Here is a 24,137-nt window from a genome sequence, read left to right on the forward strand (position 1 = left end):
GTAACACACAACTTGCCTCAAAATAATGTTTTAGAGTCTTGTTAACCACAGTTTAAAAAGTATAATTACATATTGCAGGTCTTGCAATAATCATGACGTGATTTCTCATCACCTTTGTGATACTGAATCATGTCAGACTACCAAAGCAGCATTCTGTCAATACATGATTCAGTAAGTAGTACATACAGGCTGCTCATGTTGTAAAACCACAGAATGACTTCACACTCGTGTCGACAAGAGAGAGTGAGCCAAGACTGAAACCCTCATTACAGTTGTACACAGATAGATGTGTTAGTGAATGACCTTCAGCATGTCAGGCCGATCCGCAGAAGTGCTGATGTCATCTGAAAGAGGAGGGGGGGATGGGGGAAGGAGTTTCTCATTAAAGTGAAAGCCTTACCGGATATGTCATAGTCTCCGCTCAATAAAACAATAATTTAAGGGCATATTAAAAAGGCGTGCTCTCTCTCTCACACACACACACATACACACACACACACACTTACTTACAGGAGGGGTAACATTCACAAACAGTCTCTTTCACTGTTTCATGCTTGTTCTATGGAAAATGGAAATCTACTCCAGGGATTTTGTCCAAATACAACTGACCTACTTCTTTTCTGCTGACCACTGGCACTGATGTATAGATCTGACTATATTTGGAAAGCAGTGATTATTGCTCTGCTTCGATGTGAGAGGATGAGCAGCGAGAGAAAGAGATAGAGATATGAGAAGTAACAGCCATCCAAACAATACAGAATTATAAAATTTAAACATATTTGGCGTCTCTGAGACTGAGAGAATCTCCAACTTTTAGACACAAGAGACTGTTTCACTGCATTGCTACAGTTTGCAGATGGATAACAGGTATCTTTGTGGAAACAGTTGATACTAGAAATGAATATTTTTGTAAAATTGCAACAGTGAAATGTTGGCAAGCTTCGTGTTTTTCAGAGACAGAGAGAGTTGAAGAATGTGGCCCTGAGGGTTGATGTCTGGCGTGGGCACCGAGCAACAGCTCGCCCAGACACAGCAGGAGGTCGTCACATACTCTCATACTTGGTCAAAAACAGCAAATTAAGGGTTTTGCTCCAAAACAAGGTGGGTACTATTTCAAAAAAGAGCCGCTATATTTGCATAATTATTGCTGGACAGAATTGTGACATGTGATGTGAAACAGATGTTGCCAAAAACAACACTGGCTTTAAAAAACTGTAAAATGAAAGCATCTGTGTTTCTGAAATGTTGCTACAACTAGCATATTTTTCTCTAAAATGAATATCAAACACTCTAAGGTGATATTTTTCAAAATAGTGCAACACTTGTGCAATACCAAAGTCATAATGATGAAATATTATCAGGTCTAAGGGTCTCTTGACCAGACAGGAATGTGACTCCTAGAAGTGGAGCTTAAAATCTAAAGTTTAATGAACTTCAAGGAAATGACAAACATCTTCATCATTTATCCAGAGATCATCTGAGCTGTTTTCCAGCACTTACACTTACTAGAGATGTTTAAAGGGACCTGTCCTTGGTACTGAAATTAGCCAGTCTATTAAATTTGAGTGCTAAAAGACGAAAGCTTAAACAACTGGAAGCTTTGGCAGATTGAGTCAGAAGATCGACATAAACAACTCCATCTTAAAGCTGGGATTTTCCAGCACATTACAAAGCCATGACGAAGACCCCTCCTCATCAACACCATGTCTTCAAATCTGTCATCAGCTCAAAACAAGAGGGTTCAGTCTTTCCCTCTCTCTCTCTCTCTCTCACACACAGCAAATATGCCGTTTGAGCACTACTGTATAAATGAGTGCATTCCTGCAGCCTTGACTGTAGTTAAAGTGCCAGATCCTGCCTGGTGAACACAGAGAATAACAGACTTAGCAGGTGTGGAATGCCAACTATGACAGAAACACACATGTGCACACATGTACGTTGGCTTCATGTTGCAAACCCAAACACCTCATAATGACAGATGCAGCACCCTGGGGTGTTGCTGGGGGGCCCGATGGTTGGCTTTCAGGCACGCTTCTGACACAGGGATCTTCCCCCGTGGGTGTAGAGCAGCAGTTGTGTAGAAAAACAGGAGAAAATGTTGAAAACATGTAAAGTTTTAATGTGTGAGTATGGTAAGAAAGAGAAAAGAGGAAGTTTTGAGACAAAAATAGGTTCGTGTCGAGGCGTCTCCTTAGAGAACCAAAAGACAACAGGAAGAGAGTGTATGCCTCCAAACAACAGATGGGCTGAGCCACAAGTCAGCTGCTGGGTGTGAAAACACAAACACACAGTTTTGGAGTCAATAAAAGGAGTTTTTTTTTTTTTAATGAAAGGCACACACTTTTGACCAAAACGTTTTACATACAACTGTTGTTACTGAGAATACAGCAGTGTGTAACAGTTTTTGGTTACATTTGAATATAATGTTCAGTTTAAACTTTGAAATGTTGAGTGTAACTGAAGCTATGGTTGAAGTATTAATTTACAATGTTATTTCTGTCATTAAATCACCTCATCATAGACAGTGGATGTTACTCACATTGATATCAGGTAATAAAAACTGGTTGTCAAAGTGGACAGCTTGCATTTCAAGACTGTTACATTCATCATTCTGGATGGAAACCAGCCACAACCTGAGTGTGAGCAATGGAAAGAGGTGAAAAAGGAACAATAACAAAAGTTATATATAGAAATGTAAACACAGGTTTTAATGGCAGAGGTGGACCCCCTCCACAAATATCACAAAAAAAAAGTGTAAACCTTTATGAAATGAAAAATTAATCTTCAAAAGATAAGAAAAAAAGGCATCAGGATGTGGGTGTCTTACTACCTCTGTTAAACTGTTTCGGAGGGAAAACCCTGAAATACAGTCACATAACACAAATAACAGGCATTTCAGGCTGGGTATGTAGCATATATAGTTATCTCGTCACATAATAATACCTTAACAATATGTCAGAAGGGGTTTAGAAGTGATCAGTGTTACTTGATGGCTGTAGTGATTTTAATTTAAACAGCAGTATAACAGTAAAATTCAGCAGTATCCAGCAGGACACTAACATTTACATTAATACCATAATGGCTGTTTGTGCGTACATCAACAATTTAGTTAATAAATACACAAGCTGAACCCATTTCAATTAAAAAGCTTAAGACATGTATAAAATCAGCACCATTATAAGACATTTGAGTAATTTTTTTTCACAAATAAGAAAGGCTTAAGTTGAGGAAAACATTAAAATAAAATCAAAATGGTTCAAAGACTCTTCCGTACATAAAACACATTGTATGGAGAGGTCAAAGGCATACAGGTTATATGTGATATGGCTGTAAGAGGTCATCTTTGGCATATTACACACATGTGCAAATACAGCATAAAGATAATGCTTTAGTTGGTTTGTTGTTGTTTTTTTTTTTAACCAGGACATATTACTGTGATGTTGGGAGAGATTGAGCTTGCTGAAAAGAGAAAGAAAGCATTTCCTGTCAAAGGTGCAGGGGATGGATGAGTCTGATAGTGCACGCATGGAGCTGAAGGTCCTGAGGACACAGCAATGAGCCTGGGAGAAAAAAAACAACATGATGAATTAAACTGTGTGCATGAGTAAGAGAGGGTGTAGCCTCATAGACTGAGGCCTTGGCACTGAGTCAGTGAGATAGTAAACTGAAAACTCCAGGGAGGAAATAAACGTCTCATGTAACAAATTATATAGACAATGACTGCTTCTAAAGTATTTATAATGATACACTGCATGCTCCTTTATGACTGGAATGGCGTATTTAATGGAGTACTTTATGATAATGTATATGTGATAATACCTATGAGAATATCTTATGAGAGCGTGCTCAGAAGAGTCCAGTGATCTCCTCTGTGACCGGGTCGAGGTCAATGTCATAGAAACAGGGTCGAGTTGGCAGGCCGGGCATGGTGCTCATCTGAAAGAGAGAGATGAAAGTAAAGGGTAAGAACTTTAAAAAAAAAAAAAAAAAAAAAACGGAAGAAATTAAATCAAGCTGTAATCCATTATGCATTTGGCTGAATATTTTGAGGGCTCAAAATCCCTGAGCAAAATATTTTCTGATTTAAAACTCTGCTCAAATGTGACTTATTACAAGAGGAATTTTGCACACGAGACCAAAATTTCTACTCAACAAAATTCCTTAGATTATAAAACATGACATTTGACAGAGCCTTCTTGTGCTACACTTTATCCTTTTTTAGTGGGACTGTACTGTGTACTGATATGTTTGATTATCATGTTTTTTTCATATCTTGAATAAAAGTGAAAACTGTGACTCTCACACTCACGTCTCTCTTACTGCTGGTATATTAATGAACTACTTCTTGGTTTGAACATTTAGACGTTCAGGTTGTTTACAGAAAACATTAAGATTGAAACGGTGTAAATATATGAACCAGGAGTACATGAGAATATCCAGCTAAAAGGACATTTGATAAACAAAAAATATAAAAAATGTTATTATGATATTTGCTTGACAAATTACTCTGAAATAAATCAATGCACACAGCAAGACAGCGAGGAATACAGCTGATACATTTTTTACAGCTCTATTGTAAAACAAAGCCTTCTTTATTTAATATTGTATCTCCAAGTCTACGCTCTAAATGAGAATGTACAAAATAACTATAAAACTAACAATTTACTTTTCTAAACGACTGTTACATTAAATGAACTGATCCGTACTGAGAAACGAATTTTAGCAGCTGATTCATATTTTTTGTCGTCATTTTGTCTTTGAAATTCTCATAAAAATGTTATTAAACACAGAATCAAATAACAAGGAATGATTACAATCTCGATAATAACTAAAACATCATATTAAAACCTTCACCACAACACAGCTGTTCTATACAAAACGAGAACCTACTAAGATTTTGTAAAACTTGCGTAAACTTGACACAATAAGATCAACCCCAGCCAGTTCAATGACTATAATCTAGACTCATTTAACTCCAGGCAGACGGATGATCAATGTGCTGCCAACCTCCACTTTAGCAATGATGACTTCAGTTCGAATCAATGGTTGCTTTGTTCCCATCATGCTCAAAATATAGATAACAAAAGGCTGCTTCACAGATGTGAGACAGACAAAAACAGAGATGAGGGGCTCTCAACAAAGTCAGCCTGGTAATACTCACTACCGCACTGACGGATCGAGATCACTGCCAGAAAAAAAAAAAAAAAGAGTACGGAGAAACAACTATTAAGTTTTCATTTGTCCAATAAGTAAAAGAAGCTGCATTTCATTACTGGAAGAGTAACAAGCACTACAAAGGTCATGCACTCCAGAAAGTTTTACTGTGAAAGAACCAAAAAAAATCCAGCACACTGTTGATCACTTGGACTCACAATATTAACAGTTCAGTTCTCAGACCTTCATCAGTTAAATTATATTAATTCTACTGATGATAAAGGTAACGTTGGTAATAATGTGAGTACAAGTGATTAACAGTTTATAGGAGTGTTTGCTGCATTTCTGGATTTGGAGCATGTTTCCTTTAATGTTTGTGTTTTCACTCTTGTGTGTGATTTGTCCTTATAGGCCACTGTATTTCTTAATTCAGCACACTTGTCATTAAGACTTTCTGCTGTACAGCAACTGATACCTGAAATAGTGGAAACTCTTAATGCTTAGGATTCCTGAACTGGCAATAATCAAAAGGTGTGTCAAGCTTTGATGATTATATGTATGTATATATTTCCCCAAGAAAAACAAGTCCTTAAGTGTTTCCCTTGTATAGAAATCCCCCTGGATGGATGTAAAAGCAAAGAAAAACATTTGCATTGTTTTCCTGCTAATAGTTACATAACATTTATTAACATTTATTTATTCAACACTATTTTAAAAGACTGCAGCACATGTTAGAACCTTGTTACTTTAACCAGCTCAACCAACTTCTATCACGTAAAGCCATGAGGAACTGTATTGAGACAGATTAAATAAGAAGAAGAAAAGGGGAGGGGGGGGGGGGAGGGAAATTCTCCCAAATTAAATTTGTGACATGGACAGGAGAAAGCATGTGAATGGAGACTCACGCGTGCAGTCAACGAGACCTTTACAGAGCAGATACTGACAGCGGGTTATGGTGTCTAAATCTAAAGTAAAGTTAATAAGTGTGCATCTACAGTGTTTGTTGCACAGTAGAGGAAAAAAAAAAGAGGCTTGCACAGTATAATTGATCAAAGGCAACTGTCTGACTCATAAAACACTTTCCCCTCTCAAAAACCCCGACCAAATCATCCCGGCCGAGCTGAAAAGTAAATTATCTCGCTCATTAGACAGGGAGCGACATTCTTTGCATGCCTCCCTCCTTCTGACCCAGGGCCGGTTTTATGGGCCCATTAGTGGAAATGAGACAGGAGGAAGTGACCAGCCAATTTCCTGTCTGAGGAAACGCAGCCCCGCAAGTAAACTAAGGCACAAGGCGAGGAGTACATGCTTACAGCCCCGCACAGCAGAGGCCAACCACTCAATCTCGTGGTTAGTCGGTCTGATGTCAACAGTGACAGCTGTTACAGGACACTGCTCCGACCATCATAATGTTTTAACCACAGATGACTCAAACTATGAGCAGCTTTAAAGGAATTCAATATCACTGCACTAAGTCATAATCTAATGGAGTGCATAGGGAACAATAATGGTGGGGGAATTACTTCATTTCTTGGGCTCCTTTTGATTGTAACATCACAATGTTCGAACCGCCATGACGTCATCATCCCACCCAATGGAAAGGTTTAATGTGTTGATATTAAAGGTGGGGGGAGATAAGAGACTACTAACAGGTGTCGATTATATGAGCCTTGGGCAAACGTTCAATAATTTTCAATATTCCTCTCTGGTTGAATTTCTGCTATTTCTTCCCATTTGCATCTTTTTTGTTAATTCAGCCTTCTCATGCTGTCAAAGTCCCTTAAATTCACAAATTACATCATTAACATATGACCAACGGCTGGAGGGAAAGATCAGCTCTTCTGGACTTAATCCAGCAGCACAACATTACAACATAAACAACCGGAGGTTTCACAGATTGATATGTAATGAAAATTAAGTTTGGCTAAATTGTGTGAAAAGTTGATTAAAAGCCCAAAGTGAGTAGCTGTAGATGTCGTGTTTGAGCTGGATGCTACAGTAACAAGGTAAAGGAAGGGCCCCAACTGTAATATTAGATTCAGTATCTCATGCAGTGAATCACTGCTTTGACACTTGCAGATCAGGCATCTAATTTGTCAATTTCCCAAGCTGTCAAAGTCTCTTACATTCACAAATTACAACATGAATATACTGTATATGACTGATGATCTCTATGAGCCAGCTGGTCCTTGGATGCTGTTCTTCAAAGTCAACCTCATCTCAAAAACCCGTTTTGCTTTTTGTTACTTCACTTAATTGTGCAAGGCCGCATCCCCTTCACTTCCATTACGTCCAGGATGTTCCAGAGATTCAGCTGATCATCGACCTGGAGGCTTTACTCCACCACCAGCAGCATCTACACACCGGGGGGGATCCCATTTCCTATCTTCATATAGAAATATGCTTCATATCGCTGGAGTCTAATAGTCTAAGTCTTTCTGTTGCCAACCTCAATAAATAGTTATACACTTGAAATTTTATTAAAGTAAGAGTAAGAAGCCACATATCAGAGAAAATTACTGTTGACAGCTGTAAAAATGCCAACTTCTCTTCATCCATCTTTACTAGTCTAGACACTAGGCACCCGTCTTACTATATTTAATAACAAAGAGGGGCTGCAATAGAGAAATATCTCCCATCGCCCCTCACCAGAACCCACAGTTTTGCTTTATTTTTTCCAAATGGAACTAATGACAACTGTATGACAACAGTATGTAAAACTAAAGATATGCCTCAAAAAGTCACTTCAGAAAAAGAAGATATTAGGCAGCTTTCAAATAGTTGGATTCACATTTAGCTTCTCGTCTCTACAGTATTAAGTATCAGGCTGTACATTTAAGTATCAAAAGATGCGGTGTTCTCTTGGTCCTCCTTTTCCAGCCTGAGAACATGTTGGCACTCGCAAAAACACACAACACTCCAAGGCTAAAGTTGGAAACTCCACTCGGCAAAATAAGTCCCTCCATTATGCCCAAACACAATGTGTCTTTGTCAGGGAAAACCCTGGAGGAGACAATACAGCTGGATTTCTACCCCCCACTGATTTGGGAGAAGAGTCTCGGTCAACAAGCAGCCAAAGCCACAGAGGAGGATTGAAGAGCTTATGAAAAGTAATTCAAAAGCAAACACGTGAGCAATTTAAGATTAACTTTACTTACAGTAAATTACAGCAAATGTGAGACAGTTTAAATATTTTATCAGAGTCAAATGAATGCTTCATACTGTATGTATGTTCATCTAAAGAAGTTGCATTCTTAGATGTGAAATGTTCGTGAAAGAAAAATCATAGGAGAACTTACAGAGTGACTGAAAGCTGAACTTCCTTCAGGGAATTTTGATGTTTACAACTTGTCACTGTTCAATGTTAAGCTCAGACAATAACTGTTATATAACCTAATTATGTGACAGACATGAGTCTTGCTTAAGATTCAGGTTAAGTTTAAATTTAAAATGTTCAGCACTCAGGTACTAAAGAAAAATACATTAATACAACTGTAGTGTATTCTTTGGACGATAATATAGAGACTTCTGTACAATGTAGTAATGAGGTGTAAAGCTGAGGAAGTAGTTGAGAGATCAAGGCCAGTTCATGTGCTGACATGTACTGTATGGTGACACTGTGTAACTAGTCTATTGTATCTGTGTATCCATTGTAACTGGAGTAACTGATGTGAAATACAGTTGAAGTACAGGTCAGTTTCATAGATAAGAACATGGATTTACTATTTGTTGGTCTTTGAGTCATTAACATGACTTAAATTAGCCAAAATAAATTAACATCTACTTTCATCTCATGTGTGTGTTCTTTCATGTCCCCTTAACCAATCTACAACTTGTTACACATTAACCAGTTGTGAGCATGTTGGATATCCAGCCAGGAAGGGGGTTTCTATAAATCTGGACTGTTTTGGGTTTAATGGTGCATTGGAGGCAGCTCTAACGGGATATGAACTCTACAGAGATCTATTGTTCTGCTTGTGACCCCTCCCTCACATTTCAGAGGAATGACATCAGCCCCTTCCTGATTCTTCACCCTGTAAAGACCCTAAACCCCTTCCCCAGCTCGGAAGCTCCTCCTCGTCTCACACTCACGCCCTCACCGCCTCAGGAGTTTTGGTGGTCAGAACTTTCCACCTCTCCGAGTCAAGTGTCACTTGAGGGTCTGTGAATGTTTTGCCAGTTTTCATTAAATTCTAAAAAAAAAAATGGCAGAACATACACATATTATAAAATATTGAGAGCCAAAGCACAGTTGAAACTTTTATCAAAATAATGAAATTAGTTTTGCTTCAAGTTCACGTGATAGTTTTAGAGTAGAGAACAGTTAGATGCTCAGTCCTATAGAGATCAGAAGTCCATTCCCCTTCCCATGCTAACCTCTGCTCCACTTGCATAATCCAGTGAATTTTCCCATAGAGGGTTTCTTTCATCCATCCTAAAAATCTGTAACAAGACACTGGCATTTTCTGTCTATATTCTAAAGGGCACTGACTATTGTTCTGAACAGTATGATATGAGCACCATGTGATATATAAACCATTAGAACTATTTTTAAAATTGTTGTCTGGTTGAGGCTACAGAACAGAGAACAGAAGCAAGCCTGGAGTTGGGTGAAACTTGAGCTCTCTATAACTTTAAAAATTCAATCTATGGATCAGTCTGGCAGACGGACGTTAACCTGAAGAGTTCAAAGAACTACCAGGAGACTCCCTTTGGGTTTGGAGTCACAGTTCAAGGGTCGTCGACATGCCAGTGGCTCCGCGGGCCACGGCAGATCAAAGGCAGGGTTGGGAGACTGGACAGACGCCACACCAAGATACTGCCACCCCTTCCCAGCATGCCCGGTGTTTGACACCTCTGCCTCTGCCTATCAAAGCCCAGCCCTCAGGGCACTCTGGTGAAACAGCGGGAGACAAAATGCTCAGGAACCTGCTTCCTTCCTGCTCAGCCCATCATCAACCAAGAGGCTCCTTCCAGCCTTGTTCAGCTCTAACCGGCTCAGTAATATGGCTTTCAAGAGAAGCGGGGGAGCCCAAACCATAAATGTGGTTAAGGATGAACTCATGGGAAAGAGGAAGGATTATGGGATACAGCACCTGCAAGGCCTGATGATCCTATGTGGTTAAAAACAGCCACACAGTTGTCAAGACTAGAAGTCTTGACAAGAAGAAGAAGATGGAAATTAAGTTTCTACTGTGTCACAGCACTGCAAAGCTGCCTGAATTAAATAAAAACAGACAGAAGGGAAAAATCAGCTCTTTCAGACTTAACCTCACAGCAACAAACCACATTACAACATAAACAACCATGGAGGTTGTGGTTTTACAGATTGGGCTTTTAATCAACTTTCACAAAGTTTAGCCAAACTTAATTTTCATCACATATCAAAGTGAGTGGCTGTAGATGTCAGTGTTTGAGGTGGATGCTACAGTAACAAGGTGAAGGAAGGCTCCGGACTGTAATATTAGATTCAGTGTCTCGTACAGTGAATAGCCGCTTTGACACTTGCAGACCAGGCTACATAGACAAAAATGTTTCAATGCAGACTGACTAAAAAACTAAGGAGACACGTACGTGCAGTCAAACACACACAAAAAAAACATTGTGCTACTACTACTTTGTGCAAATCAAATTCTAAAACATGTTCCTGATGTGACTTTGAACTAAAATCACTAATTTATGGTGCAAGAAGATAATAGTTTGTAGTGATATTAAAGGGGAAAAAAAGTAAAAAAGTAAAGAGATAATTATTAATATATGGCCATGCTGCACAAAACAAGTTGAGATTCGATTTGTAATAGAGACCTTGTATTTAGGTTCTACAGGTCAATTACGAGTTGCTCTGCAGCTGTATGTAGTCTAAGTAATTGACAGAAAAGCGACAGCACAAACAGTTTAGATATATCTCATCTGTGCAGCTTTGTGGATCGAGCATCTTTTAAGAGAGACTTAAGTACACATTAGCCTGCTGCTCCTGAACTCTTTCAGATCACGTACCGTTCCCACAAGTGGGTAGATGAAGCCGGCCCCGATGCTTGCACGAACGTCTCTGATTGGCAAAACGAATCCGGTGGGTGCACCCTTCTTTTCAGGCATGTGGGACAGGGACAGGTGGGTCTTGGCCATGCAGATGGGTAATGAACTAAAGCCCTGGTTATAGGAAAATGATCAGTATGTGTGAGAGAGAGGGAAAGAAAGAGAGAGACATTAAAGAAAAGAAAAAGACTAGCTGAGTGATTCCTGTGTGTGAGTCAGTCGTTTTTGCAGAAGCAGTGATCTCACCTGTTGATTGTAGTAATCTATCTTGGCCTTGGCCTCAGGAGAGAGCTCGATGTCATCAGCTCCATACACTTTTTGGGCTATTGTTCTGATCTTCTCCACTATTGGCATCTACAGGAAAGACAGTGCATCAGAGATAAGTGGAAAAACAGGTCAGAACTCAAGTAAAGAGGAATAATAGGGGAAATTAGATTTATTGAAGACACATCCGTATGACATCAGGGTTAAAAAGAATTACACAGAGTGAATTAAATCATCCAACATTTTTCTACACAAACACATCTTTTATTGTGTGACTATTACTGGATACTTTCTCTGCAGCCGAAAACAAACTATCACCCTGCCATATTTTACATACATATAATAAATTGAACCATGGAGTCAACAGGACCACACAGTATCTTAAGCATTATTTCAGTGCCTTTGATTTAGTAATCTTTCTTTTTGTCATTTTATATGCCCTATATTATCACACTGCTGTGGATGGTAGAAATGTGGATATTTTATATCTAGGTTCTCCTTGTCTATTGTGACAGCTATAAGACACGCTAGCACCTGAGCAGGGAGATATCAAAGTTTAGTATTTGTGATTTGCCAAATCGTGAAAAACTGCCTTTTCTTATGCATCTTTCTGTGCTAATGCGTGTCTACCTACTGCTGGTGCGCGGCTTTACATGGAAAACAACGGGGGTGGCTGTCTTCATGTGCGACATACGCTGCCAGTGTGTTCTGCACTGTAGTTAAGTCTGTGAAGTTACTTATAGATCTTGGAGCACTTCTCAATCCCTGCAAAATGAAATAATGAATTTATATGTATTTTTCATTAAAAGTTACAGACAACTAGTTATATAATGTATAATAATCATACACAAGCAAACTGTTATTGCAAGTTGAGCCTCATAGGGAGTTGAATTTTAACACGGGTACAGCATTAGTGTCTTTAAATGGTGTCACACGTGTCAGAGAGTCCTGAAGTCTGGCTCACAGGTCTGCTGCTTTCTGCTGTGCTGGCTCCTCCTACTCAAATGTTGTCTTGGCTGCAGATGTTTTGAGACCTTCTCCGTCTTTGTTACCCTGCCCCCGCACCACCAACTTCCTGTCCTGATGTTGTCTGTCACGTCACATATCTTCCAATTTGTCATGTGTCATGACCTTCCTCCTAACTCCCACCCCAACAACTTGGCACTGTGAACTGGGAACAATGTTAAGAACAGATAATGAGCATCAATTGGATTTATTAAATTAATACTGTACTCCTATTATTGGATTCTTGGTATGCGGGCACATGCATACTGTAACTGGCTGCACACACAAACACACATGTAACAGTTAATTTAAGTCACAACTTCCCAGACTCACTAACTCAAACCTGTTGACGTTTTTACCTGCACATTATGATGTAAGTAAATTATGATGCTATCTCTGGCTTGTTGTAGCCAAGCCAGAGACAACATCTGACAACTGGGATACTGACAACTGCCTATTGCACAGTAGTAAAACAAAGGTATTCAAGTGGTTGACATGTCTTTTAATATAAAGCTACATTCTTAATTATGATCAATGGATAAACAAACAAACACTGATTTTCCAACAACAGTATCTGCTCTCACCTCTATGTTGTAGAGGAACTGGAAGTCGCTAGGTCTGCTGGCAGCATCGTTCACGGCCTGGGCCAGCTCTAAAGAACCTCGACCGCCCTGTGCCCAGTGGTGGCACGGCACGGCCTCTGATGCTCCGCACTCTTTTGCGATCTGACACACAAGGTCGATCTCTGCCTGGGTGTCTGTCCTATAGAATCACCAAGAAGACTGTTGTGAGCAGGGCTTAGTGGTCATCATAACAACAACAACTTAAGTATTTACACACAAAGTGAACAAAATGAAAATGGTGCCTGTGTGGGTGAAAGGAATGTATGTACTATCCCATTACTAACATGAGGTCTATTAAATTACTATAAATGAGTGAAGGGTTGGTTGTGTTTATGTGGATGTGTGTGTTTGCACGCATCTTACTTGAAGACATTGAGCGCCACCACAACTGGCACCCCAAACAGGTGTGCTATCTGGATCTGCTTCCTCAGATTACTATGGCAACCACCTGCAACTAGGTTCAGATTCTGGAAGAAAGAAACAGACAAAAATGGTCATAAAGGTATGATTGTAATTCAATGAATGAATCACCTATAAAATTTAATACAACTGTCTGTCAACCAAAGCACATATTAATCATTATGACAAAACTTGGACAGGGAACTGTGACTTTAGAATTTCTCAGATTATGAGCCTGACCCACCCTTTAATGCAGTCCTTTACAACATCAAGACTGGCTTTGTTTATAAGGCTTCAATGAAAGCTTACTTTTAATGGCGTCATTTCATTTTCAGCCATTTAGCTATTTAGCTGGAGTTGTCCAAACATATGTACTTAAATCAGAATTTATGGCACTGACCTTGTGTATTGTTAGCAACAATTAGTTATACTTCCTCTTTGATGTGGTATATTGTTAACATTTGACATCATTACACTTTGTCTGGTACTGCACTACAATATAGAATAAGACTGTGGCAGTATCCCACTGTGAACAGTTATTCATTCATCATTCTCATTGTATCCTACAACATGCAGTACTCCAGTTGTACTGCCAAGCACATTAACAGCATATTGTGCCACTACTCCAAGTTTGACCACAGTAATCCAATCTTGCAGTGTGTGTGTGTGTGTGTGTGTGTGTGTGTGTGTGTGTGTGTGCGCGTGCAGCCCCAGGCTCAGAGCAGTAGGGCCATGCAGGTCTCATAAATTAATTTCCCTGGCTCTGTTTTCCCCAGTACTTCTGGTTCTCATTACAGGCTTCACAATTAACTTATACTGCTTCATTATTGACTCAGCTGAACCTGCCTGAGAGAGCAGTGATTCTAGCCAGATATGGATGTGTGCTCGTGGACGCACAGACACACACACACACACAACAAAGCAAACCCACCTCCACTCTACTAGAGCCCACATACCCGGAAACCACATGCAAAGGTTCTATTTGTGCTGTTAATCAAATAAGTAGCCTTAACCATGTCAGTGGGTGATGTATTTGTGCTTATAGGTGGGAATTAAATGTCAGTAAGAATATAGCTGGAGAGCAGATGGGTCAACAACAATCTGAAACTTCCTTTATTGCATCACACACAAATCTGTCAAATAATGTCTAATTTCCCAAGATTTTCCCAGCCAGTTACACACACACACACTTGTCCTGAAGAAGCAATCTGGGACAGATAAAGGATTTGATAAATGATGGGCAATGATTGTGTGAGCTGTTTGTCTCAATATGTAAGTGCGCAGAAGAAAATATCTCCATACGACTCTCTTTCACATCTTTGCAGAAGGTCAAGGCTATAAGAGGCCCTAAGGGGATGTTGGGAAAGTCAAGGGCCATAAAGCTACAACAAGAGGATGTTGTATCTCCACCCACGGTCATGTGTGTGTACGGCTGCAATAAGTTAATTCAAAAACAGCGCACAGGCACTCTACCAAATAGCGTTATGTTAATGAGCACATGAATGTTTCATAATTGGAGCCTTGCGTTGGCTAATGACTTTAAATAGTCATAAAGGAAAATTAAAGCTAAATGTAACAAAATGGGCCCAGCAAATTATTTTAATGATTGATTGGAAGAGATGTCACAAACCTCTAGCTCATCAGCTCAAAAAGGATGACATGTTTGTCACATCTCCCTCGTGTGTGTGTATGTGTGTGTGTGTGTGTCCGCACATATAGATTAGTGCACGTAAATGCAAATGCGGGGCTCATACCTCATCAATGTACTCTCTGGGAAGAGGTGCGCCTGCTGACACCTGAAAACAAAGAAAAATAATCAAAAACATCAGTATTTATCATATTTAGCTACGTATTATTTTATTTTCCATCTAGTTTTGAGTTTTTGTACACATTTATTTGTAATATAGAACTGCTGTAGTCTTGCCTTGTTCCCCTGTTTAATGTTTTCTTGGAAAAGCCAAAAAACTACTGCTGTTAATTTCCTGGGGTAAATTTCAGTGAATGGGATACAGACCAATAAAGAAATTCTAAGCAGATTTATACAATTGTTTTATTGTATGAAAGTTGGTTTTTCAAATTTGAATTTCCTGATGACTAAATGCACAAACATCTGCGGATTTCCAAAACAAACGAAAACCTTGGCCTGAGCTTTCAGAAATGCTGTGTTGCCCTTAAATGACCTTTGTGTACTTTATGTTGGCATTGGTGCATACACAGTACTGTAGGTATATTTTATCTCTATGGACGGGTGGCAGGTCAGCTTACACACTGAAACATTTAAGAAGTAAAAGGAGCCAAACCACACAGAAGAGAAGTTTGTCCATAAAAAAGGCACCAAAATATTCACATAACCTTGCTATGTGTAGAGTGCGATGTATATATGTGTTGTTTGTATTGTGGATGGATATGCACAAAGGTAAGTTTCAGTGATTGTATAAACTGGCTAATTATTAAATTATATGGAGTTAGTTATTTAATAGCGTAGTTGTTTATAACCATAGAAAGTACTGAGGGATGATTGTGACTGTGTAGTTAACAGTGTCACATGCTAGTTAAGGTTGTTAAGGACATCCATCTCATTGATTATTTAATTCTCTTGCATCAGAGAAGAATTGTTTAAAGAATGTAAAAGCCAAACTGCAAATCATATCAAGACAGCATGACAGAGAGAAAAACAGATGTGGTCATAATTCAAATACATCGCTGGGTTGACTGTGTTGTGTTACATTTTCAGTGTGTTGTGGTACAACTTACATTTGGACCTCCGCCATGCATCTTTAGCGCTCTAACAGTTGCAACCAGCACCACCACATTGGGCCTCAACCCCGAAGCCCGACATTTGATGTTGAAGAACTTCTCCATCCCGATGTCCGCTCCGAAACCAGCTTCAGTCACTGCACAGCAACAGACAGGAATGTTTTTATATAGCACAAGACAACAAAAGTACAAGTGTTAATATGTCTATCAGTAATTTAATCACAGTATTTTAAGATTCTGGCCAGCATACAAACATAATGTAAGCAAATTGTGATAAATCAATGATTGTTATACTATTTTCCATCCTTTTTTTCTTTTCTTCTTTTTCTTTGGAAATTCACAAATTAGTATTAGTATTAGTATCGAAGTATCTGCACCGTTCCAAAAACTGTATCAGCAGAGAAATTAAAACAGTTAGAGAAGTTTGACCAAATGTGCAATCAAATTTGAACTCCAAACGACAACTTTATATACACATGTCAGTTCAGTTATACATCTTTAAAGAATCACAGGGATAAGAGGGAAGTCAAACTGTGTTTTTGTGTGAACAGTAACACAGAACTGAGTGATGGGTTCACTGGAAGGGCTCTCAAAGACACAGAGGGCCTCTGATATGGACGGCCCTTCACACAGGCCTCTTGAACAGGCTCCAAACAAAGCAAATAGTCCACCTGGAATGACGGCCTTGTTAAGATAAGGTTTCCTGTTGCATGTGTGTGACACTATTGTACTACAACACTTGCTGGTTGGCCAGAACCAAAATTTAGGAGAAGACAGAATTATTTCACACCTAATCTGTTGACTGAGGTTTTAACAACTTCTAGTGTGTTTTCCAATTCAGTGCAGTCCGTTTAGCCTGGTGGGAACACTGTCATCTGAGCCGGGTGGGGAAATTAATTACTGCACGTACACCACCGAAAAAGGTGGCCCTTGGTCTGCTTCCAAGCGAACTCTGGTGCTGTTTGATTGTAGTGAAAATGTGTCATGAAACAGCCACCAGATTATGTAATACAGACATGTGACACTAATATTTATTCAAAAGCTAAAGAAAATGTACCATGACATGCAGTTTCTTTCCTCTGTTTCTAGCTGCCAGTCAGTATTTATTGCCAGTAAAGTCCAGTTTGAGTATAAGCTTCATGAGCTCTTTGTGACCACCAGAGAAGACCAATAAAGCCTTCAAGTACAGCGTGACTTGCCGTCAGTCACAGGAATAAACTTTGTTTTGATTTTCTCCCACAAGTCCATATAATGTAGATGGGTTACTAGTCTGTCCATGTGACTTCATGTTAAAAACTCTAAATTAGCAACATGTGAATCCTAAATAGACTGCAACTTAAATACAAAGATTGATCATTTCTTCCTTTGGTCTAGACCAGTTGAACCAAATTCCTGGTGTGTCAGCACGTGTAAATCTACATTGAATGCAAGTCTAAACCAGTTACATTCATGTACTAACCATATATTCTGTGTTGGCAGCCTATATGCACAACACAGTGGCCAACAGCTCATCCCCTGAACGTTTAATTTAATTAAAATGATAATGAAACATGACTAGGAAGCATGTCAGGAAACAAATCAAATTACTGTGATAAATGATATGCATGCGTTTTACATGCTGCTGTGTGCGAGTGTGTGCACGGATTTTATCTATGTAGTAAACGGAGACTTTATAGAGTGTAGTTAACCTTTAACATCTACAGGAATGATTTACATCAATTCCTTTAGGATGGAAAATCAAATATATTATTGATTCTAACAGAAAAAAAATCTATTATTCCCAATAATCCTTATTAGATAAACAAAACAACAAATTTACTATGACATATCAACAGAGAAGAAATTAACTGAAAACATTCATTGTTTGGTTATAAGACAACAACATATGGGACCTTTGGCAGGGAAAGAGTAATTCACTGTTTTTGGCTGACATAGAGCACATCTGTCTGAGGATTTAGTGAGAAAACAAGTGTTTCCATGAAGAAATGCGTCACTCCGCTTTGTTTGGATCTCTGCATTACTAGTGAAAGTGTGATGTATTTCACTGAGGGAAATTATTGCCAGAGGAAGAGAAGACAAAAGAGCTAAATTCAATTAGAAAGATGAGAAATCTTCTAAGGAAAAGAAAAGCAAAAAAGCCTAATTTTATTACTAGGGCTTAACAGTTTCTAGAGGAATAAATTACAATATTAATGTAAAGCAGATATTGTGGTTTGGGGGCCTAGGAGGCATCAGACATGTCTTAACAAGTCTCTCTGAGTAAAGAGCAACAAATAAGGGATTAGCACACGAATGTAACTAGACTTTATTTGGCCACAGACCACTGACAGAGTGTAGTGTCTCTCATTAGCACCACATTAGAGTTTTGGTTCTAACCGGTTTGCAATTGAAAATCACATTCTTTTCAGCAGCATTAGTGGATTTTGAGATGAATTGTGTGATCTCATTCACAGAGAGCACTCACAAACACAAAAGGCAGAGCAATGCATATTTAAATCAGGAAATGAAAGAAAACGATATACGTAACAGCCAGTGCGCCAAGCCTTCCACTACCATATTACACCGAACAGGAGATTGACCCCAGAGCACGTCATGAGGAAACACTTGCAAGCTTCCTGTTCTGTGTGACAACCTTGAACTGTCCGGAGAGCAAGGGGGAAACGAGAGGTCAGTATTGTTGTGAGTGAAAAGAGAGCTGGATGGTGTTACCACCAGTCAAAGCATTGGTATCAGCACCCAAAGCCAACAAAAACACTCACAAACGAGGCTGGAAAGTAGGCTAGATCAACATGACCAACACTTCCTGTTAAGTTTACAATAAGCCATGTTGTACTTCTGAATGGGGCTGTAACTAATATTTTGGATTAATCTAATCCAGTTTCTCTAAAACTAGAAACCTGTGAAAAAAGTCCATCACTTTATCCCAAAGCCTGACATGACCTTTTTAAATTGCTCATTTTGTCCGACTAACAGTCAAAATCTCAAATAAATTCACTATACAACAGAGAAAAGCAGCAAATCTCTACATGAAGGTCTTTTTTCTTTACTTTTTGCTTGATAAACAATTAATTGATCATCAAAATAGATGCTGAGTAAATATCTGTCAATTCAGCACTACCTCTAACTTCATACTATCTGAGGGCTGTATTTAGCATTTATTTTAAATGGCATTAATGCATTTGCCTGTATATACTATAAAGTGCTGATTCTGATTCACAAACCAGTGCACATTGCAGGAGGAAATCTCTGAAACAGAATTAATGGAAATTGACTCCATTACAGAATACTTCCAAATGAATCCAAGTAAATCTCTTCACAAGTTAATCTTTTAAACATAAAACACTTTGTTTAAACAAGTTTAAGACAAGTTGAAGTATGAACTGTATGAGATAAACAGGATACACATGGTTTTCAAAAAAAAAAAACTGGGGCAGGGTTGGAAATGTTTTACATGCTGAATGCATCACAATTTCTCAGTGACCACTTCTCTAAAAGCCCAAATGATTTGTTGCTATAGCTTAGGGAGGCTTTGCGGTGTGGGAAATCTTATCTTTATCGTGGGGTTATCTGTATTCAATACTCCAGACTGTTAATTACACAGGAATCCCTCACATCTGGAATGTGGAATTCATCTCCCAGAAGCCCCTTCCAAAAGTAGCGTTTCTCCATTTTAAGTCCAGATTCCAAAGTGACTTGAAAAAAAACCCACAATAATACTGAGCATGATGAAGCATGGCAATGAGTTTGTTCATACACACCCCCACAACCCTCAATGGGTTCACAAAGAGTTCATCTACTTAATTTACTACATAAGAGAAGTTTTCTGAGAGAATTATACTGAACTATATATTTCTTCAAGAAATGGTTATAAGGTTAAAAGCTGTTTATTACAACTTGGGTCTTATTTTCATATTTTTTTGGTTATAGTTCCTTTTAGTAATAAGAAACTGTGCTCACCAAGTTAATTGCCGAGATCTGGTAATGCAGAGATATTGCTTAATAAACCTGACAAGATGAGAAGCATGACCAGTCGAACAATCATGCAAGTTTTAAGCAAACTCACAGGTTAGCCAAACTAAAACTAAATCAAAGACCAATAGTAAAAATACGACCCAAATTGTCCATTGTAAACATCTACCACAGTTTACAGACCTACTTCCTGATTCAACTATGCCTACCGTAGTTGTTCATGTACAAACATTAATATGCAACATCGAATTATTACCAACATTTCAGCTGCACTCACTTTTAATTTTACTTCACTTTGCTTACTACCAATAAATTGGTTTAGATAATCAGATAAACAGTTTTACACCGCCAATTATCTAACTCTCATGTTTCTTCCCCGGTTGGATCTCTTCACCTCAGCAATTATTTTGTTGGTGAGTACAAATAGACATGATGGCCAAAACTACAAAAAACAGACATGAGTTGTGACAAATCAGAATTATTTTTTAACTTGTTGACGAAATCAGATCATACAAAAACAAAAATATATGTGCAGAAATATTTATTTTTTCAACTTTACTGTGATATGTTTTGAGGAAAAGATTGTGGCATCAGAGAAATGAGATGAGAAGAGGGAGTGGGAGTGGGAGAATGAGGAAGCAAGAGGGGGCGACATGCATCCCAGCTGCCGGGGGAGGAAAAGGAGGGAGGTCGAGTTCCTTGCATACCTGAGAGTCAGGTAACAAACACGCAGACGGGAAAGGGAGGGAATGAGACGGATAGATGGAAAACAAGTGGGGTGGAGAGGTGAAGGTATAAAACACATAACACACATATAAAACACCTCCCTGCCGCTCTGCTCCAGTGTTGTGAAACCCAACTCTCTACCCATGCTGCCTACACATTTGCCCATCGCACAGATGACAGCTGAGGTAAAAGGAAAAGGGTGATTGGGGCACATATAACATGTACACATTATTGCTCTCACACAGAAACCTATGCTCACATATACAAATACATAATTATAATGCTGGAGAGCATTTTCATGTACATCAAATGCACCTGACCAGCCCCACAAACTCCAACACACACACACACATTCCAAACATATTTCTGCAGCCAAAGTAAATGAAGACAGAAAGAGAACAGCGGGATAGATAGACAGATAAAAACGGGAATACTCAAGTATGCTTTGACGTTGCAGGGATTAGTGTGGTTTACTCTAAAGCATTCCAGGGCCTCTTAAGATTATCAATCTGCTTCCTTCCTCTCTCCTGTGTTTTTTACGCAATCTTTCCACCAGTTTCCTAGAAAGTTACGCGGGAGCAGGATGCCAGGGCAGCACACTAGTCAACCAGATGCAGGTAGAACAGAGGCAGAACCAGAAGAGAGATGAATGTAGGCCAAAGGTTGCAACAGTAGGAAGGCAAGCTGAAGTTCATGACTGGAGTATATTGTAAATTATAGTTTAATCTGCTCCGCTGAGGAAGCTTCAACCTTAAAATTCCTCCACACCTGGGACTCTTAAACATTACACTTAATATCCTCTTGTCTGTCATTCCCCAAGGTTGTGTGTGATCTGTATGCATGGACTGTGTGTCTTACCGACAAAGCCGTCCCGTCCAACCAACTTCAAAGCCAGCTTGTCTGCTAGCACCGAGGAGTTGCCATGGGCGATGTTGGCAAAGGGCCCAGCGTGGACAAACACTGGCGTACCCTGCAACAATTAGAGCGGCACACAAACATGCAGGAGGAGTTGAGAAAACAGTGTAACCCACAGCAACTCAACTGGCCAAGTTTAAATAGGGAATAACCAGCTCTTTCATACAACATCTTTCAGTCAAACTTTCAGGATAAACATTCAAGTGTGGATGCACTTTGGCTGGCAGTATGTTTGTCTTAACAGTAGGCACAAGTTAAGAGGTACTTGACTAGCAATGCCAGCCTGATTGTGGGCCAGGCTTCTCTCCTCTGTTGAGAGAGTAATCCAAGAAGGCTGGAAACAAACCCTAAAAGCACCTCAAGTGCAAGTTTCTGTCTTGGCAGTCACTCAAGCTTGTAACAATTACTTTCATTTGATATTTACATTGTGCCTAACCTTACCACAGTGAACATAAACATAGCAGTGAGAGTACAAAATGAAATACACATGATAAAGATATGCAAACATATGCTCAGTATGCACAGATCTCATTTAATAAGTAGATGTGTGGGAGAATGTACTCTACAAGACAAGAGCAAAAGTAAAACTTCACCATGATTTGACATCTGCATTTGATTGTACTGAGAAGTAAAGTTAGTTACAATTAGAGGTGAAAGATAAGCTAATTAATTAGTTACATGATAAGTCGAGTGGAATCGTTTATTACTACTTTAATACATCCAGACCAGACAGGCTTTATAATCGGTCGCCATCTGCCAGATAACATCCGCAGACTGCTTAATGTTATTGAGCATAGTAGCAATTACCCAGATCCCAGCATGGCCTTAGTGGTTGAGGCCGAAAAAGTATTTAACTGTATATCCTGGCCGTTTCTACCTAAACCTTAGATAACTTTGGATTTGGCCCAAACTTCATGAGATGGATACAGCTACTGTACACTGTCCCTCAAAGCATAGTCAGAGTTAATTGGCATAGGTCTCAATCTTTTGGTTTAGGTAGAGGAACATGCAATGGGTGCCTGCTATCACCGCTCCTTTCTGCATTAATCATTGAACCATTGGCACAGGTGATACAAGATCATACACTTATCAAAAGGGATAGAAAATCAGCAACAAATCTATAAAATTTCACTATAAGCAGATGACGTTTTAGTTTATGTACCAGAACATCTACGTTCTTTCCCAAGACTGATGGATTGCTTAGCCAAATTTGGAAACCTTTTAGGATATAAAGTCAATGTTGATAAAACAGAAGCTTTGGCTCTGAACTCGCTGATCACACACCAGATGGCCTAAGGAAGGTATATCATACTTGCACACCACTATACCACAAGACTTAGATAAGTTATATAATAAATTAATTGATAAGATATCTGCTGATCTTAACAGAAGGTCTGTGCTACCCCTTTCTCTCTCAGGTAGAATAGAGATTATTAGGATGAATGTGCTGCCTAGGCTGCTATTTCTTTTTCAAACTTTGCCTCTCACTCCACCAAAAAATGTGTTTACAATTTTAGATCGCTTTGTCTCCAGGTTTATTTGGCAGGGAAGGTGTCCACGTATAAGATACAAAGTTCTACAGTTAAACAACAAGGAGGGTGGGGACTCCCTCACCTTAGGCACTTCTGGTTGACTTATCAACTAATGGCATTGACCATCTGGATTTCAGACAGGGTGGACACAGGTGGCTGGAGACAGTCTGTACTCCAATGCCTTTATCAAATGCTCCATTCGTTGAGAATAAAGTCCTAGAAAAGACCTTGGGTAGATGGTCAAATCTACTCTCATAGGATGGAGAGAGGTGCAGCAGACTTAAAGTCTCTTTAGTGATGTATCGGTTTTGTCAAGTATTGCTCATCTAAAAAGGTTTTGTACCCCTAAACTTACTTAGATTTGTCCACCAGCTCATTGAAGACAAGGAATTAAAACATTTGAACAGCTGACTAATGAATTTAACCTGCCAAGATCAGATTTTTTAAAATTCTTTTTAGATATCTTCAGATAAGAACGTTTTTGCTCAAACATCCAAATTGGAATAGCCTTAAGAAATCTGATTCCCCTATTGAACAATGCTTGATAAAGATTCAAGACAGAAAGCACACAAAGAGACCAATATCCAATTTATATAGAGCATTTTCTAGTATGAAACAAGAAAACACCCTTCATACTAAACAAAAATGGGAAGGGGAGCTTGAATTAGAAATTGGCAAAGAGGTTTGGGAAAATATCTCTTCAGAAAGTCATAAAGTCACTAATGCAAAGCTATGGAGAGAGTTCCAGTGAAAAATA

At 39.0% G+C, this 24,137-nt stretch overlaps 1 protein-coding gene across 2 annotated transcripts in view; it reads right to left on the reverse strand.

Moving 5' to 3' along the window:
* Positions 1 to 2,305: 2,305 nt before the first annotated feature.
* Positions 2,306 to 24,137, reverse strand: part of mthfd1l (methylenetetrahydrofolate dehydrogenase (NADP+ dependent) 1 like) — a 43,651-nt gene continuing 21,819 nt past the window's right edge. The window contains exons 20-28 of one of the 2 annotated variants that reach the window (XM_044376994.1): positions 21,792 to 21,903; positions 16,236 to 16,375; positions 15,236 to 15,277; positions 13,446 to 13,549; positions 13,044 to 13,221; positions 11,437 to 11,544; positions 11,152 to 11,304; positions 3,820 to 3,936; positions 2,306 to 3,560 (exon numbers count right to left, since the gene is read on the reverse strand). In XM_044376994.1, coding sequence (XP_044232929.1) covers positions 3,847 to 3,936; positions 11,152 to 11,304; positions 11,437 to 11,544; positions 13,044 to 13,221; positions 13,446 to 13,549; positions 15,236 to 15,277; positions 16,236 to 16,375; positions 21,792 to 21,903 — 927 coding nt within the window. In that variant the 3' untranslated portion in view covers positions 2,306 to 3,560; positions 3,820 to 3,846. Of the gene's footprint in view, positions 3,561 to 3,819; positions 3,937 to 11,151; positions 11,305 to 11,436; positions 11,545 to 12,418; positions 12,626 to 13,043; positions 13,222 to 13,445; positions 13,550 to 15,235; positions 15,278 to 16,235; positions 16,376 to 21,791; positions 21,904 to 24,137 lie in introns of those variants that run through there. The other variant, XR_006407822.1, reaches the window with a different exon arrangement.

The sequence above is a fragment of the Thunnus albacares genome, chromosome 16 (genome assembly GCF_914725855.1).
Source record: "Thunnus albacares chromosome 16, fThuAlb1.1, whole genome shotgun sequence".
Classification (NCBI taxonomy): domain Eukaryota; kingdom Metazoa; phylum Chordata; class Actinopteri; order Scombriformes; family Scombridae; genus Thunnus; species Thunnus albacares.